The sequence below is a fragment of the Alligator sinensis genome, unplaced genomic scaffold, assembly GCF_000455745.1.
Source record: "Alligator sinensis unplaced genomic scaffold, ASM45574v1 scaffold132_1, whole genome shotgun sequence".
Lineage (NCBI taxonomy): Eukaryota > Metazoa > Chordata > Crocodylia > Alligatoridae > Alligator > Alligator sinensis.
This window is the reverse complement of record NW_005842776.1, coordinates 618,842-634,883: the sequence shown is the minus strand read 5'-3', so window position 1 is coordinate 634,883 and position 16,042 is coordinate 618,842. Positions and strand designations below refer to the sequence as shown.

The following is a 16,042-nucleotide window of genomic DNA, read 5'->3' as shown; positions in this document are numbered from 1 at the left end:
CGAAAAAAAGTCACAGAAATGCCTAAAATCTCTCTCCGCTATAAAGCTGGGCTGACAAAATAATCTCCAAAAACTCCTCACCTCAAGAAACAGCCAAGCATTCATCAGCTAGCTGCCTCGCCTCGGGGGCAGCCGAGCTCCCAAGGAGCTGAAGTGTGGACGGCAACTACCCCATCTTCTCCTGTAAGCCAGCTTTGCTGGCTGAACTACCTATCCCAGGATGCAATGCAGTCCACCCTCTGACTCTTCCTCGAGAGGCACAGGGTTTCCCAAAATTCACAAGTTATGTGCCAGAAAAAGGGACCAAAAAAAAAGCACAGCGTAAGAGAAGAGGAAAGGAAAACAGGCGGCCTGGTCTACCTCTCAACCTCGTTCCCTGTTATATATGCTTATCTCATTGCCTATCTTGTCAATACAGTAGCAACTATGGATAGACGCTCACCGTATCTAATGGCAGAGGGCTCTCCACATTTTCTTGATACCAGTTACAATAAAAATCAAATCGGCTATTACAAGTACTCCCAATTACTAAAGAAGTCTTCTCATTTGACAGTCCAGCAAGCATCTGAGGCACTGAGATGGTATGGAAGCGGAGCTTCATTCCTCAAAGTGAACAGGAACTTTTTCATCTCACCTGGATTTTATTTGGAAAAGAATATGAGGGGGGTGGGGGATTTTCTCTAGAAAATATGGTCCCTTTTCAAGGGCAGAAATGTTTATCTGAATCAGACATGGATACAAGGCTGAGAGACGCTGCTGTGAAGTAGTGAAATCCCTTCCCCACAACTGATGGATGGCAGGAAAGATTATGGACGGGAGCACACCCCGTACTGCAGGAGAAGTCCGTCCAACCAGAGCTCCGCCTGGTTTCAGATGGTCCACCTCTCGGTCCGAGCCTCCACCAACCTGACCAAGCCTTCTCCCAAAACCTCGAAGTCTTCCAGAATAGCCTCCACATTGGGGACGGTGATCGGCTTATTGCCGCGGGCAGCCATCATTCTTCCCTTCATGTTGGACACCTGTAACACACACAAAGGACCGCGCACAGGGGTGAAACGGGGGCTGCGCTAACCCACAGCTGCCTTTTGCGCCCAGTGACACTGCATTATTCTTCAAAAGCAAAAGCTGAGCGCTCCCACTCCAGGATCTCAGCACATCCCTACCAAGCTGTCCCCTTGCAAGAGCACTCCCCTTTCCCTCTGGAGCCCTCCCTCTGTTAGAGCTGACACTGCCACATAATACACCGTGCTGTGAACTGCAGGGCTGACGGAGTGCCCTCGGCAAAGCGTGTCCCACCAACCAGCTGCACCCTTCCACATGTCACCACGTGGGCCCACTGCGAGGAAAGGAGGCAAGGGAGGGAGACATGCCCTAGGGCAGCTATATGTGCATGATGGAAGATGCAAGAGAGCTCCCAGACATGGGTAGGGACCTGGGCATGCAATGCAGTGAGTCACCAGGTTTCGGCACCCCAGCCATGCAGAGCTGTCAATGATAGCATGGGCTTACTAGTCTCAGAGCTCCTGCACCGCTGATGAGTTCCTCATACATAGCAGCATCAGTTATGCCCAGGCATCTGGCTCCAGCTTAGCTGCATGGTTCCCCAGGGATTCTCTGACCCATACCCCTGCCCCCAAAGTCTTTCTTCATTAATGCGGTGCAAACTCTATGTGGTCCCTGGGAAGCCTGGGCTGCCTCCGAGACACCTCAGTGGGAGATGCAAATCCCTTGAAGCTGATTAACTACAGCAACCAGAAGCTCTTTGAAGATGGGGTTCTTAGATTCCCCAGCAGAAACTGAAGATCATGCTCCCCTCCCTGCCAAAAGGGCTAATGAGGACGTGCATGCTGCTCTTAGTCGAGGGGAGGCGGTATGACATAGCAGACACAGCTCGGGGTGGGAGGGAGCGGACAGATAAACAGATTATGGGACAGATAAGCAGATTACACCAGGCTAAAAGAGGGGTGAAGAGGTGACCCTGCACACATCAGCTGATCTGCATGTCTTGTATCTGCTCTATCCCATGTTAAGTGGAAGCCAAACCAGGTCCATTTACCCCTAAGGGAAACAGCCTCCACGATACCGTGGCTCAGGTTCCACGCAGCATGGGACAGAGTGGACACACTAAAGAATTAGCAGATTACTTGTGCACAGTAAGTCTCCTTCCCTGGTCGAATCTGCTTGTCCATCCATATCCCGGGACTCGGGAGATCTGGAGCCGATTTCTGGCTCTGCCAGCAGCTGGGTGACCCTAGACAAGCCGTGTCACCCCCGTGCCTCAGTTTCCCCATCTAAAAAAAGGAGGGTAAGGCTACTAACATCCTCTGTCATAGACGTCGAGCTTTCCAAGAGCCATGTGTTGTTACCATCCCCTCCCCACCAACAAGGCACTCAAAGCAGAGGGGCAAACACTCACCTTAAATGGCTGCGGCTCGAAGCTGGAGGGTTTCCACAAGACACCAATCACCACCCCGCCGTACTTATCATAGAAGAACAGGGCAAAGTCATCAAAGGCTTCCTGGAAGAGGATTTACAAGGGTCACACGGGGAAAGGCGAGACTAACCACCGGCCAATTCTGCTGTGATCATTTTTGCTGTGAAGCAGCAGCAGGAAGGAAACCCCTGCAGCATGAGGGAAAGGAGAGGGAGAAATGCAGCCCGCAAGGAGCTGCGAGGGATCAGGGCCTTCTCCCTGGCTCCTGACAGCGTGCAGCCAACATGGGAAGTATTTGCAGCCAAGTCAGAAACAGCAAGCGAATCTGACAAACCCTGCTCCAGATCAAGGCTGTGGACAGACATAGGGATATGCCATTTTAAAAGGAAGGAAGGGGGGAAAGGTTCCACCCTGACCCGATGTAACCGGTCCATCTGTCTGCTCTTCTACCAGTATAAATGGAGCTAGACTGCTGGAACTTTAAATCTGAATGAACGAGGTTTAAAGCTAGTGATTTATCGCTCCCCCTGCACCAGGATAGGAACAGACAGGAAGGGCATGAGTCCAGCGTGACCCACCGTGAACTAGCACAATTTGAAAGTGGTATTAAATGTTTTCATCGGCCTGCACCCTGACCTGCCTTCTCTGCCCTGGCAGCTGCACTCCCATGGAGCAACATCTTGCACTGAGAGCTGTGCTCTGCAGGGACCGCAAGTCCCAGCATGCAATGCTCCTGCTAAAAGTGGGGAGGGCGGAAGATGGTGCACTGCATGCTGGGTGCCAGAGTCTGTGTGGACCACACACCTGTGTTAACAATGTGGAGGTCCAAATCGCCATGGGGGGGGGGGGGGGCAACCTTTTTTGGCAAGTGCCACAATTTAGCCCCATACCCTCCCACTCTGATCCCTTTCCCCTGTCCAATCAGCTGCTCCGCTTTCCACTCCCTGCCCTGTGCTCCCTGCCCAATTGGTTGCTCTGCTTTCTCCTCCCTGCCCAATCGGCTGCTCTGTTTCCTGCTCCTTGCCCTATTTAATGCTGTGCTGCCTGTCCCCTTCCCGATCCTATGTCGCTTGTGGCATGTATACCACACACATACATACATGCAGCCACCCCTGCAGTAGCCCCTGCAGAGCCTTGCGGCGGGCGCTCAGCCTGCGTGCCGTGCTTTGGGCCGGCAGCCCACAAATTTCCAACTCTTTGAGCAACTGCTTGAAGGCGAGAAAGTTGCTTTTTGCTCTGCGGGTTGCTCTCGAGCGAGGGACGGGGGAAGCCGGCTCAGAGCATCAGTCATCCGCTGTGCGCAATAAAGCTAATGGAGCTCCTGCTTGCACTTCCTCCTTCCCTGTCACCGGCCTCCCACACACACAGCCCAGGTGCGCTGGGATGCAATTATAAAGCAACAATGAACGGCTCTTCCCCGGCAACGCGCCACCCAAGGTCAGGAGCATTTAAGTACCATGGTTCCTTTGAGAAGTCTGCTATTAAAGCGGGGGAAGTGCCAAGTAGGGCTTGTACCGATGCTTCGATAACAACCTCCATGCCCAGCCCTCTCAAGTGGCCGCCTGGAACGAGAGCTCAAAAGCAGAGCTTGCAGAAAGATGCCTAAGCCCCACCACGTGATCCCCCGACTCACGTAGGCCAGACTCCCGGCACAGCAGGTGAGCGGGGGCTGGCTGCTGAATGACACGAGCCGTGTTGCGTGGGGGGAGAGCCAAACGGGGACCGTTCAGGAGCAGGGATGTCTCTGCTTTTAAAGCTACGCACGGCTCCAAAGTCAGCCAGAGGGCCTGCAGGTTGTGAGTTCAGATCTCAGTGAAGCATGAGCCAGGGATTGGACAAGATGACCTTCAAGGTCTCTCCCCACCCTACGGGACCCAGACACGTCCCAGGTGACGCTGCACCAAGAAGGAAGAATCAGCGCATCAGCTCTTGGCTTTCATACTTTTTTTGACTGCAGAAAAACAACAGTGCTGTTCTTCTGTTGCAAAGAAAAGACCATAGCTATGGGTTTCTGTTTGAAAGCTCTGGGTTTAACATGTGAATCGCGTTGTCACACCTAACATGGTGTGGTACCCTGCAGCACCCCTGGAAGGCTCTCATGGCACCCTGGTTGAGAAGCACTGAGCTACAGCATGGGCTGGGGACAGCCCGTGCTAATCGTCCGGCTGCTATGAACGGGGGCAAGGGCATAGCTCTACTGGATGCCTCCTCCCAACAAGAGCGCTGGTGCTCACAGGGGCTCAAGCCAGCAGACTTTCCTAGCGCGTAAGCTCTTACTAATGGGCTCGATTCCTGTTGGCAGCACAGCACGGCAGGGATGTAGCACTGCAACCCAGAACGGGTCGTCTGAATGCAGACACGAGCATGGGAGACGCGGGCAGAGGAGGCTGGCACCACCCCAGGAGCCGACTGGGTGCCTGGAGGGGCCTAGTAAGGGCAGTGGTGGGTAGGCAGGGACAGGCAGCAAGATGCAGAGCTATAAAACCAGGTCTGGACATCTGAACCTGACCGGGAGCAGCAGGGAGGGAATCAAACAGAAGGCAAGGTGACTGGACAGGTGGGGTAGAAGCAGATTGAGACCTGCCAACTCATGCCACCGATGGGCTTGGCACTCGCAATGGGCCTGTCGGGGCAAGTCTTGCTGAACTGGCTTTAGAATCGGTGCCTAAAAATACACTGGGAGGGAAAAAACAACTCAAGTCACTCATTGCTGTACTGCCGGAGCTGGGAGAATCCGCAGAGAACGGGGCTCGGTCCGCGCAGATCTCCTCCCTGAAGAAAAACTCGTATCAGATGAACTGGAAGGGGGGAAAAAACTGCGATACTGAAGAAAGCCCCAATTCCCTGGTGAAGCAAAGGGAACCCATTTTGCAACCAGCTGCACATCTGGCGATTTAGTCCCCCCACCTACAGCTGCACCTCTCACTTGTTGTCTCAGGCCTGCTGTTAGATGGAGCCGGTTGGGGCAGGGACCGTCTCATTGCTCTTGTGCTTGAAAAGCATCTTGCAAAAAGCATCTTGGAAAGCACGCTACAAGTGTTGCTACGCCGTCAATAAGAAACACGTTCATAGTGTCTGCTCCGTGCTTTGGGCGTGCAGAGCGCTGTCATTAGGCAATCTGCAACCGCATTAGAATTAACTGCTGCTGCTCACTTAAAACGCCGTCAAATTGACTCCATTTGCCATTAGCTTTTTACGACGCTCAGCAGTAGGATAATCACGCTACTGCCCAGCGCACGGAGGTTAAAGGGCACAGGCAAGATCCCCTGCCCCAAGAAAGGGGGGGCAGAGTAAGTGAGCAGCTCTAGGAGGCCGAGCCACGGTCTGCCTCAGCATCACAGGGCCTTTCAGAGAGGGAAAAGCCCCCAGGACTGGGCTTTGCCAGGAAAGAGAGAAAATATCTAAGAAATTAGAAAATGCAGGAGAACCAGTGTTAAAAAACCACCACCCACACTGAGCAAGTGACTGCACCCTGCTCCCAGAGCTCTGCGAGCCTGCTACAGAGCTGTGCGCGCCTAGGCTCGAAAACAAGGCAGGCGGCAAAGTTTGTGTGGTTGCATTAAACCAAAAAAAGCAGAGGCTGCTAAAGCAAGCACTGACTCACTCAGGCTGGAGCAAAGACGAGCCCCACTGGCACATCTCTCTGCCAGGCCGGGACGGCCACCTGCCGTGGGTTTCCTGGTCCACTCTAGTCTAGCAAAGGATTCCTGCAAAGGGCTTTCTGGTTGCTCCCCTTGGAGCTCCTAGGCTGGCACTGCACGTGGTGGAGGACAAAGATTAAGTGTAGTGATTAACAAGCATCCTCGTCACTGTTGTTAACCACAGGGAGTGTGTGGCAGGCTCTGTGTGTGTGTGCGCGACCATGTGTGGCAGGCTGTTTTGATATGCATGAATGTGTGCATGTGCGTGTGTGTACATCAGCACACGTGTCCATATAACAAAAATCATGGATCCATATATTCTCACATGCTTCCAAATAAGATACCCCTTATTTTGGAAGACAGGATACAGGGTTGTGGCTACGTGACACAGAGTAAGTCCTCCTGAAAACACAGTGTCCAGAAAATGTGGCATCCCAGGAGACAATCTGGGACAACAACAATGCTAGGCCCCAGGCCCTTGAAAGGGCAGCAGTAAGACTGTTACTTCTTTACTGTAAATAGTTCTTCATATAGCCCCTGTATATAGCAAAGGGTTGTTTCCGTGCCACAAGCCTCAGCAAGGTACTACAGACTGCATGCAGCAGCTCACTCGCCCTCAGCCAGCTCAATGCCTCTTCAGCTTCAAGCTACTGGCCCACCATCAGCTGTGAGAGGGTTAACACTGGACTCTGCGCCTGCTGTTTCCAGCCCACAAGGCACCAACAGCCGTCTTGGTGGCCATGAGTTGCAGTGTCTGCTTGCTCTATTATACCTTTCTTCTAGTCCAGCAAAGGAAAAATCAGCTTCCCTGCTTAAAATACACACCCCAATTTTTGGGTACGTAAGGTATGACAGTAAATGGCATACGGTATGGCTTATGATATGGCAGTAAATATGGTATGGCATAAGGTGTGGCAGTAAATACGGTAACTGTTTTGCAAACACAAGAGCAAGACAAGATTTCTTCGCACCAAGCAGGGGGTGTTTTATGCAGAAAAGAAACACTTCCTTCCAAGGACCTCCCCAAAATATGTCCTTGTCTCTCAGCAGCCCACAACCAGAAGAGGCCAGGCTGTCTGTTGCGGTAGGACAAGAGTGGCCAGCCCTGTCAAGATCCCATCAGCTGGAGATAGACGCTGCTGCAAGAATTAGCATACGGGAACCACAAGGTTTCCTAGTGGAAGGAAACAGCCAGGATGGAAAATCTGCAGCCGTCTTCCAGCAGGGTGCCCATGTTACGGCATCCCTGACAAGCAATAATTAGCTATACAGACAGACAGGTCTATCTGGCACTGTGACCCTTCCCTTCAGCTCAAAGCTGCCTGCCCAAGCCAAAGAGGCCTGCACATCTTGGCAATCCCCCATAAAGGTGGGGACTGATCTCCAGGGGTCCATCTGCAACCTTCCAGCCCAGCAGGCAGTTGCTGCTGAGAGACTAAGCCTGGGTATTGTGGGGAGCCCAGAGACTTCTGGCCTTGTCAAGTATGGCTAAGTTTCTTCCTCCCAACCTGCGAGTGATGCATTTTGACCCTTAGTTAATGGATAACAGCAATCTTCTGAACGGCGCCATGTGTGATGGGAAAGGATGACTCTTTCTGCAGGAGACAGGGTTACCTTGCAAGTCCCCTTCTGCAAGATGGTCTTCACCTGGCAGAGCTGGGAGCCTGGTGGCTCCTTAAACCAGAGGATTCCTTGCACAGTAGTGGTAGAGCCAAGGGCTTGCACACTTACAATGCTTTTCCCCTTCACTTATACACAGTACTGCAAGGGAGCGATCTGCAGCGACTCCACTAGGGAGCCAGAAGATCCAAACAACAGGGTGGAGAAGACACCCTCCAAGGAAACCTTTTGTCCTGGGACTGCAAGGTCTGTCTTGGAACTGCAGATGCTATGAGCAATTCATGCATCAGGTGATAGGAAATAATTCTGCACAAACAAGTTAAAGAAGGATGCTACTCGCACAAGGCGTGAAGGCATCACCCTCAGTTCCTGCAGGGAAAATGGTCTGCACACAAAATACTCCCCCCAAGACAGCATGTGACACACTCCACCCAGCCCTGTCCCCCCACAGCTCTTGGCCACGCTCACCCTGAGCTCCTGCAGGTAGCACTGCACAGGGTCATAATCCACCACTGGGAAAGAAAGGGTCTTGACTGGTGCATCGCTCTTCAGCATGCCCCGGCTGAACGACTTCACCGGCCGGTCCACACCCTCCAGGTGCCTTGGGATCTGCTTGGGATTGAGGTGGATGAGGACGTCATAGAAATCCAGAGGAGGGCGGAAAGCCACCTGCAAGAGAGGAGAAGGAGGCACAGGGTAATGCTACCTGGGACAGGGGAGGGAGTTTTTGCAGGGAAACAGGGTTTCATTGGAAAATACCCGACTATCAAAGGCACAACTTCGCGCAGGCACCCACCAGCCCAACACCTTCATCGGAAAAGGTCCCTCCAAGAGGGAATTCCTGGTCAGGGTGAGCACACCCCACCCCTGCACAACCAGCAGCCTAGTGGTTAGGGCAATGGACTGGAGGGGACACAGGTTTGCTGGATTCAGACCAGCAACCGTATTATCTCTCACACCTCAAAAGAGTGCCATGACTAACAGGCCATCATCCCTCCTGGAACAGATGAAGCTCTTCCACTCTTCCAACCCCCATCTCTTCCTCGCTCTGACCCGCACTTAGGATGTCAAAGGCACAGGTTCAAATCCTGCTCTACCATTCCCCCACATCCCAGTGAACAGCTACGGTCAGTGGCACCATCTCTTTCCTGTGCTGGAGCGGTACACAAATTGACACCGAACTGCTGCAACACTGACAACTGCCCGATGGACAGGGCATCGAATCACCGCCTTCCTGGATGAGCATCCTACCCACTGCATCGCTGGCTCTTCTGGGGTCGGGACCGGGGGTCTCCGTTTTCAAGGACGACTTCACTAGATCTTGGGTTTCATCCCAGTGCCATGGAGGATTCAAGCTGGGACAGTTTAGAAAGGACAGGAAATACGTTTCCTACCCAGCTCTATTCAGGAGCCTGGGGTTTCACCGGAGGGATCCAGAGGGGATCCCGTTCACATTCATGCTATCATGCCTTCCTCTAGGCCAGCTTCAGTTGTGCTGCTTCGGTGCCTACCCTAACAGGGGTCAGCTAGAGCAGGCGGGGGGGAGCATGGGGTGCAAACCACACCAGGAGGGAGGTGGTAAAATGTTTGAGAGACTCCGGCAGACTCAACGGGACCACAACCAACCTCCTTCATCTCCCCCTTCCTTGGTCCCCGGGAACCAGGACTGGTCCCACCGGTGGTATCAAACGGCCGCCTCGTTCACTAACGATTTGCAACATGTTTCGAGAGCCTCAGAAACGAAAGGTCCACGAAAACGCAAATGTTTCACTGCGCGCAGGCAGGACTCCCGGCGAGACGGTGCTGGTACGTGTGTGACTGCCAGCGAGCCCGTCCTGTGACCAGAGCAGGGGGCTGGCTGCTCCCAGGAGGACACGGGAGATGGTGCAGGAAAATGCTATGTAGCATCCAAGCATTTGTGAAAGTGTTTAAGAAATAAGCCCCCCGTGGAGAGGTCAAGGAGACTCGCTGAAGATATACAAGGAAAGGGAGTCTGGTGAAAGGCGGGGAATCGGGAGCGGGCAAGGGAGGACACAGATACTATGCATGACAGGAGACTGGGCAAGATGGACCTATAGGTCTGCTATATACTGAGTCAGACCTACTGCTCTGACCCAGTACACAGCAGTTCTTATGAACCCTCAGCCTCCAAAATGCATTAGTTTTGAGCAAGGGAAACCAGGAAGTCTGGGTCAAGTTCACAGGAGCACTAAGGGACTAAGTCGGTCACTGGGTCCGCAAAAACACCTGCTGCACCCCCAGTGAGCCCCCAAATGCAACCCAACACCATATAACTGAGACCTTCAGGACAAAAGGCAAGGGCCTCCAAAGCTGCACGGCACCCTAGGAAGAGGGCAGAAAAGACAACAGCAACGATACTAGTGCCCTGGCCCCTTGTCTTGGAAAGACACCGGGCAGCAAACTATGCCCAGACAATCCTAGACAATGAATCATGCCCTGTACTCCTGAGAAGAAAAAAAAGATCTACCAATGGTGTCTGCCCACGTAACGCAGGGCAAACCCCCCTGTGACCCCAAACCATCACCCTCTATGGGGACGAGGACGGCTGAACCAGTCCAAAGGGAATCGGTGAACCAGCCCCCACTGCTGCCCAGCTGCTCCCGGGGACACGAGGCTCCCATCCCAGAGCCCACCCCGACTACTCCTGAGAAGAAAAAAAAGATCTACCAATGGTGTCTGCCCACGTAACGCAGGGCAAACCCCCCTGTGACCCCAAACCATCACCCTCTATGGGGACGAGGACGGCTGAACCAGTCCAAAGGGAATCGGTGAACCAGCCCCCACTGCTGCCCAGCTGCTCCCGGGGACACGAGGCTCCCATCCCAGAGCCCACCCCGAGGAGGGCAGCCAAGCCAAGCAGGGAAGGGAAGAGCTTTGTTGTGTGCAGAGAGAAGCGATCGGGATGGGTAAATATTTGGACGAAGACAGGATCTGAGGCTCTGGCTACTGCGGCGCTAAAATGGAAAGAATGACACCGGCCAGCCACAGGCACGTCAGCTCAACAACGCACGGCAAGGGGGGCCGGGGAGAGGGGGATGCCACCCACAACGGGCCGTCCAGAAGCATCGGCGCTGCTAAAGGCCAGGCTGTGGAAAGCAGCAAAGTGCACAGCAGCCAATTTGGCTTTCAGGGCCACGTGAGATCCATCCCCAAGAGACTGGGGACAGCTGGGCCACGGACCCTCAAGAATGGGGGGTCCATGTGGGCTTTCGGCTTGCTCAGCCCACACCGGGGGAACAGAGAACGGAGAAGACTCAGCAACTGGTCCTGTCTGGGAGACCAGGCTCTAGGACGGTCTGGGGAACGGCACGGCCAGAGGAAAGGAGTCTGGGCTGTGGATGGCGAGGGAGGTGTTTAGTCACAACGGCGGGTATAAACCGTGTCCCTGTAGCTGCAGCGAGACAGGAGCAGCAGCGAGCGCCCCAGGATGGGAGCAGGGCCAGGAGGCAAAGTGCCCAGGATGCAGCCGCCTTTCCCCCATCCGTGCCTTCTGGTTCAGCAACTCAGAGCAACATTTCACACGCTGATTTGGCTCTGCTCGTCAGCAAAGTACCCTGAGCTTTTCCCCCCCCGAGCGTGCGGCAGCCCCGGGAGTGGCTGTGAAGGTGTCTCCCATGCAGTTGGCCCCTGGAGGCCCACCTCAAGACATGAGTTCAGTTGTCAGCTTCTGTGCCGACAATACTTCGGGGCTAATAACAAGTACCAAGCGGCTTGGCTGGGCAGACGTGAAGGTGGCACATGCCCAGTGAGACCCACCGGCCCACAGCGTTTCCTGCAGCTGCCCCATCTCCTGACCACTGCTTTGGCCTGAGAATCACGTGAACTAATTTCCAGGCAGTGCCAGGTCTTTCGCTAGACGAATGCACCCTAGTCGGTGCCCTACGTAAGGGCATCTCTCTGCTGGTTGCAACTGGCATGAATTTAAGTCAGTCGACAGATGAAGCTTGCCTGGTGTAGATATGTCACGCCTTTAGCCAAGCAACCTCTGGGCTCAGACAAGCTCTCGTTCCAAGGGACTTCAATGCACCAGTCTCTGCTTACCAGGTGCTTCTCATGAGGTTCAACAAGGACAAGTGCAAAGTCCTGCACTTAGGAGGGAGCAATGCCATGCACCGGTGCAGGGTGGGGGGGACTGGCTGGGTAACGGCTCTGCAGAAAGGGACCTGGGGGGGTCAGCGGACAAGATAATGTATATGAGTCAGCAGCGTGCCCTCATTGCCAAGGCTAACGGCATCCTGGGCTGCATCAGTAGGAGCGTTGCCAGCAGATCGAGGGCAGTGATCCTTCCCCTCTATTCAGCACTGAGGACGACGCATCAGGAGTCCTGTGTCCAGCTGCGGCCCCCACTACAGAAAGGATGTGGACAAACTGGACAGAGTCCAGTGGAGGGCAAAGAAAATGGCTGTGGGGCTGGGGGACAGGACTTGTGAGGAGAGGCTGAGGGAGCTGGGCTGAGTCTGCAAAAGAGAAGACCAAGGGGGATTGAACAGCAGCCTTCACCTCCCTGCCGGGGGGTTGCAAAGAGCTGGACTGTCCTCAGTGGGGGCAGATGCCAAGACAAGGAGCAACGGGCTCAAGTTGCAGCAAGGGAAGTTGAGGTTAGATAGTAGAAACAACTTTCTCACGAGGAGGGTAGTAAAAACACTGGAACAGGTTACCCAGAGCGGTGGTGCAGTCTCCATCCTTGGAGGTTTTTAAGACCCAGATGGACAAAGCCTTGTCTGGGATGATGTAGTTGGGGCTGGTCCTGCTTGGAGCAGGGGGTTGGGACTACATGTGATCTCCTGAGGTCCCTTCACACCCGCATTTTCTACGATTCTGCTGCTAGGCTTTCTTGAACCAAAACCACTCTGCAGCTACTCCTCAGCAGGGATCATTTTGCCCAAGTTATTGAATCCACATTCATCCTCATGCTTATTGCCAGTATCAGAATTCCCCATTCCCTTCCACGGCAAAAGGAAGGCTGCACTGACTTGTTTCCTAACGCCCTAGACAAAGATTTTCTTAGTAAAACTACCAGAAGAAAGCTGCCCAAAGCAGTCCTCGTTCAAAGGCGCTTTCATGCAGCCTGAGACCATTGGAATTTGAAAAAACGGAAAAATTTCTAAGAGAAACAGGCATTTTTTTTATAAAGTAAATGCCTCCCCTGCAGTGTTTCCAACCCAAACACAGCAGCGCTGCGTGAGGACCCAAAGGCAACGTCAGCTAGAAACTCATTAAACCCAATCGTGATACTTGTCTGTTTTCAATGCCCAGACAGAGAGAAATGCAAGAAGTGAACAAGTAGAGCCAAAGGTACTTTTCTTTTAAAAGTTTCTCAGCCTTAATATCCTAAGATATTACCTGCAATGCTGGCAGAGAAACGGGCTTGTAAATTCCTTTAAATTAACATTTAAAGCAGTGTAGGTGATTTAGAGACATCTCCGTCACTGGCTTATGGACAACATGAGTCTAAATCCCCCAGACTATTTCTGACAAAAATGTCAGCTATACATTTTTAGCCTGGCTGTAACTCATTAAGCAAACAAGAGGTTTCAAAATGTACGTCCTTCTTCCTACTCTCTCTCACCTGAAGTGATGGTTGCCTTTAGTGGGAGGCAATACTGGATTGATCCAGCCTTTCCACTGCACCTACTGGGAAATAAATGGATGCAACCGAATTGCAGACTGGGAAAGATGCAGGTCCTCAGAGCTGTTATCCGAGCTCTGTTCTCAGCTGCTAACCACTCCTGAAGGTTTATATCACCAGGGAAAGTCTACGCCTTACCCTGCGTTTCTGAGGATGAAGTGCATATTCTGTATCCTAAGCCCTAACAGAAAGTCCACGTACTGTAATTCCCTCGCCAAATATCTTCCCTGGAGAATAAAAACAATCGGCAGCTGTCCAGCGTCTGCAAATGATGGAGTTAGAAGAAATGTTTACCTCTCTGTTGACAATGGCATCTCTGACTCACAGGGAGTTGGGTTGAGTTTACTCCTCGGCTCTAATTGTCTTGCTGGCAGGGACGATATGTCCCAGTTTAACTCGTTAGGCACTGCCAACCCGACCACTCTCGGGTCAGCGCAGCTGCAGCCTGACAGATGTGCGGGTACAGGAATTTGTGTTTCCCAGCTGTGCCTCTGATCTTGTGTTTCCTGCCTGCTCACCAGCTGGGACTATTGGCTAGAGCAGGAAACTCATGGGTTTCCACTATTCCACTTACCATGGACTCCGTGGACCGCCTATGCCTCGGTGTAACGACCTGTAAAATGGGCATAAGACCCTTCTCTTTGTATGTGAGGTGTAAATGCAGCAATTTGCACACATGCATTATTATTAGTTATGGTCCCGTTACAGCAGACATAGGCCAAAGAAAGGGGAAGTGCCCTGCCAGTCGGGGAAGAGGACACGCGACTCCTGAATATTTGTCCTGCCCCTTTTCTACTGGACCATACCCCAGCCAGATAAATGAAGTGCCAATGTATTTGCTACACTAAACGGCACTGCACCATCCTGTGACCCCCAAGATGGTGCTGCTGGCGGCTCCAACAGGATTGCCCCATGGAAACTCCACATCTCACCCATGCTCTTAGCACTAGCCTGCCCTGCCTCCACGTTCACATGCACACGGGGTTTGCCCTGCCTCCCGTCCCTACAGAGCCCCATCTCTGCTTTCCCCACATAAGTCACTCTACAGCTGCATCGCTTCTGAGGAGAGGAGGAGGGAACTGGGCTGATTGAGTCTGCAGAAGAGAAGACCGAGGGGGATTGAATAGCAGCCTTCACCTCCCTGCAGGGGGGCTGCAAAGAGGATGGAGCTGGACTCATGTAGGTTCCTAGCTGTGTTACAGGACCTCCACCTAACCCAGTACCACCAAAGGAAATGCCTTGCTGGACCTGGTCCTGGTCACAGGCGACGACCTGGTGAGGGGTCTGCCGGTGCTCAACCACCTGGGCAACAGCAATCATTGCCTGCTGGCATTCACCATCCAGCGCAGGGTGTCAAAGGCCTGCAGCAAGGCAGCAGCCCTGGCCTTCAGGAGGGCGGATTTCATTGAGCTAAGAAGACTAGTCGGGGAGGCACTGAGGTCCCAGGGGCGGGGGGAGTTGGGAGTCCAAGAAGAGCAGTCGTTCCTGAAGAAGACGATCCTCCAAGCCCAAAGGGTGGCAATCCCAACACGGATCAAAGGGGGCAAAAGTGCTCAAAAGCCCCCATGGCTTACCAAAAGCATCCAGGAACGTCTCAAAGCTAAGAAGGAGGTGTACACCCAATGGAAGGGGGGGCCATCACCAGGGAGGACTACACCTCGGGTGCTCGGGGCTGCAGGGGGCGGTCAGGAAGGCCAAGGCGGAGATGGCAGTAGGACTAGCCACCCGGATCAAGGACAGCAAGAAGTCCTAAGGTAAAAAGGTTCCAGGTAACGTGGGGCCGCTGCAAGGCACGCTTGGAAATCTGGTGGTCTCACCAGATGACAAAGCTAACCTATTTAACAATTTCTTTGCCTCCATTTTTCTGAGCAGGGACCAGGTCATCCCCCCCCCCAGGCCCCCCGATGAGCCCAGGGGAGGTGCAGCCAGGCCCAGGGTCAGTGAGGACCTAGTCAGGGAACACCTAGAAGGGCTGGACGTGTTCAAATCAGCAGGTCCAGATGTTCTCCACCCCAAGGTGCTGAGGGAATTGGCAGGGGTCATTGCGGGACCCCTGGCACGGCTTTATGAGCACTCGCGGTGCTCTGGCGAGGTGCCGGAGGACTGGAAAAGGGCCAGTGTGGTCCCCATTTTCAAAAAAGAGAGGAAGGAGGACCCAGGAAATTCTAGGCCAGTTAGTCTTACCTTGGTCCTGGGGGAGTTCTTTGATAAAATTATCAAGGAGCACATCTGCGAGGGGCAAGCAGGGGAGATTATGCTCAGGGGCAACCAACATGGGTTCATTAGAGGCAGGTCCTGTCAGACCAACCTGGTGGCCTTCTACGACCAGGTCACCAAATCCTTGGATGCAGGTGTCGTAGCGGACATAGTTTTTATGGACTTTAGGAAGGCCTTGGACACCATCTCTCACCCCATTCTCATTAAAAAATTAAGAGATTGTGGTGTCGATGCCTACACAGTCAGATGGGTCACCAAATGGCTGGAGGGCCGCACCCAGAGAGTGGTGGTGGACGGGTCTTATTCGACCTGGAGGGAGGTGGGCAGTGGGGTCCCCCAGGGCTCGGTCCTCGGGCCCGCACTGTTCAACGTAGATTCATAGATTGCAGAGTCGGAAGGGACCACAATGGATCATCGTGTCCGAGCCCCTGCCCCTGGCAGAAGAGAGGACTGAGGTCAGATGACCCCAGCCAGGTGACT

General features: G+C 53.5%; 1 protein-coding gene across 1 annotated transcript in view; it reads right to left on the bottom strand.

Annotated features, from left to right (window-relative positions):
* Window positions 1-635: 635 nt before the first annotated feature.
* NOL6 (nucleolar protein 6) overlaps window positions 636-16,042 on the bottom strand; it is a 51,746-nt gene continuing 36,339 nt past the window's right edge. The window contains exons 24-26 of the mRNA XM_025216943.1: window positions 8,164-8,364; window positions 2,417-2,518; window positions 636-1,019 (exon numbers count right to left, since the gene is read on the bottom strand). Of these exons, the coding sequence (XP_025072728.1) occupies window positions 870-1,019; window positions 2,417-2,518; window positions 8,164-8,364 (453 nt within the window). The 3' untranslated portion in view covers window positions 636-869. The remainder of the gene's footprint in view (window positions 1,020-2,416; window positions 2,519-8,163; window positions 8,365-16,042) is intronic.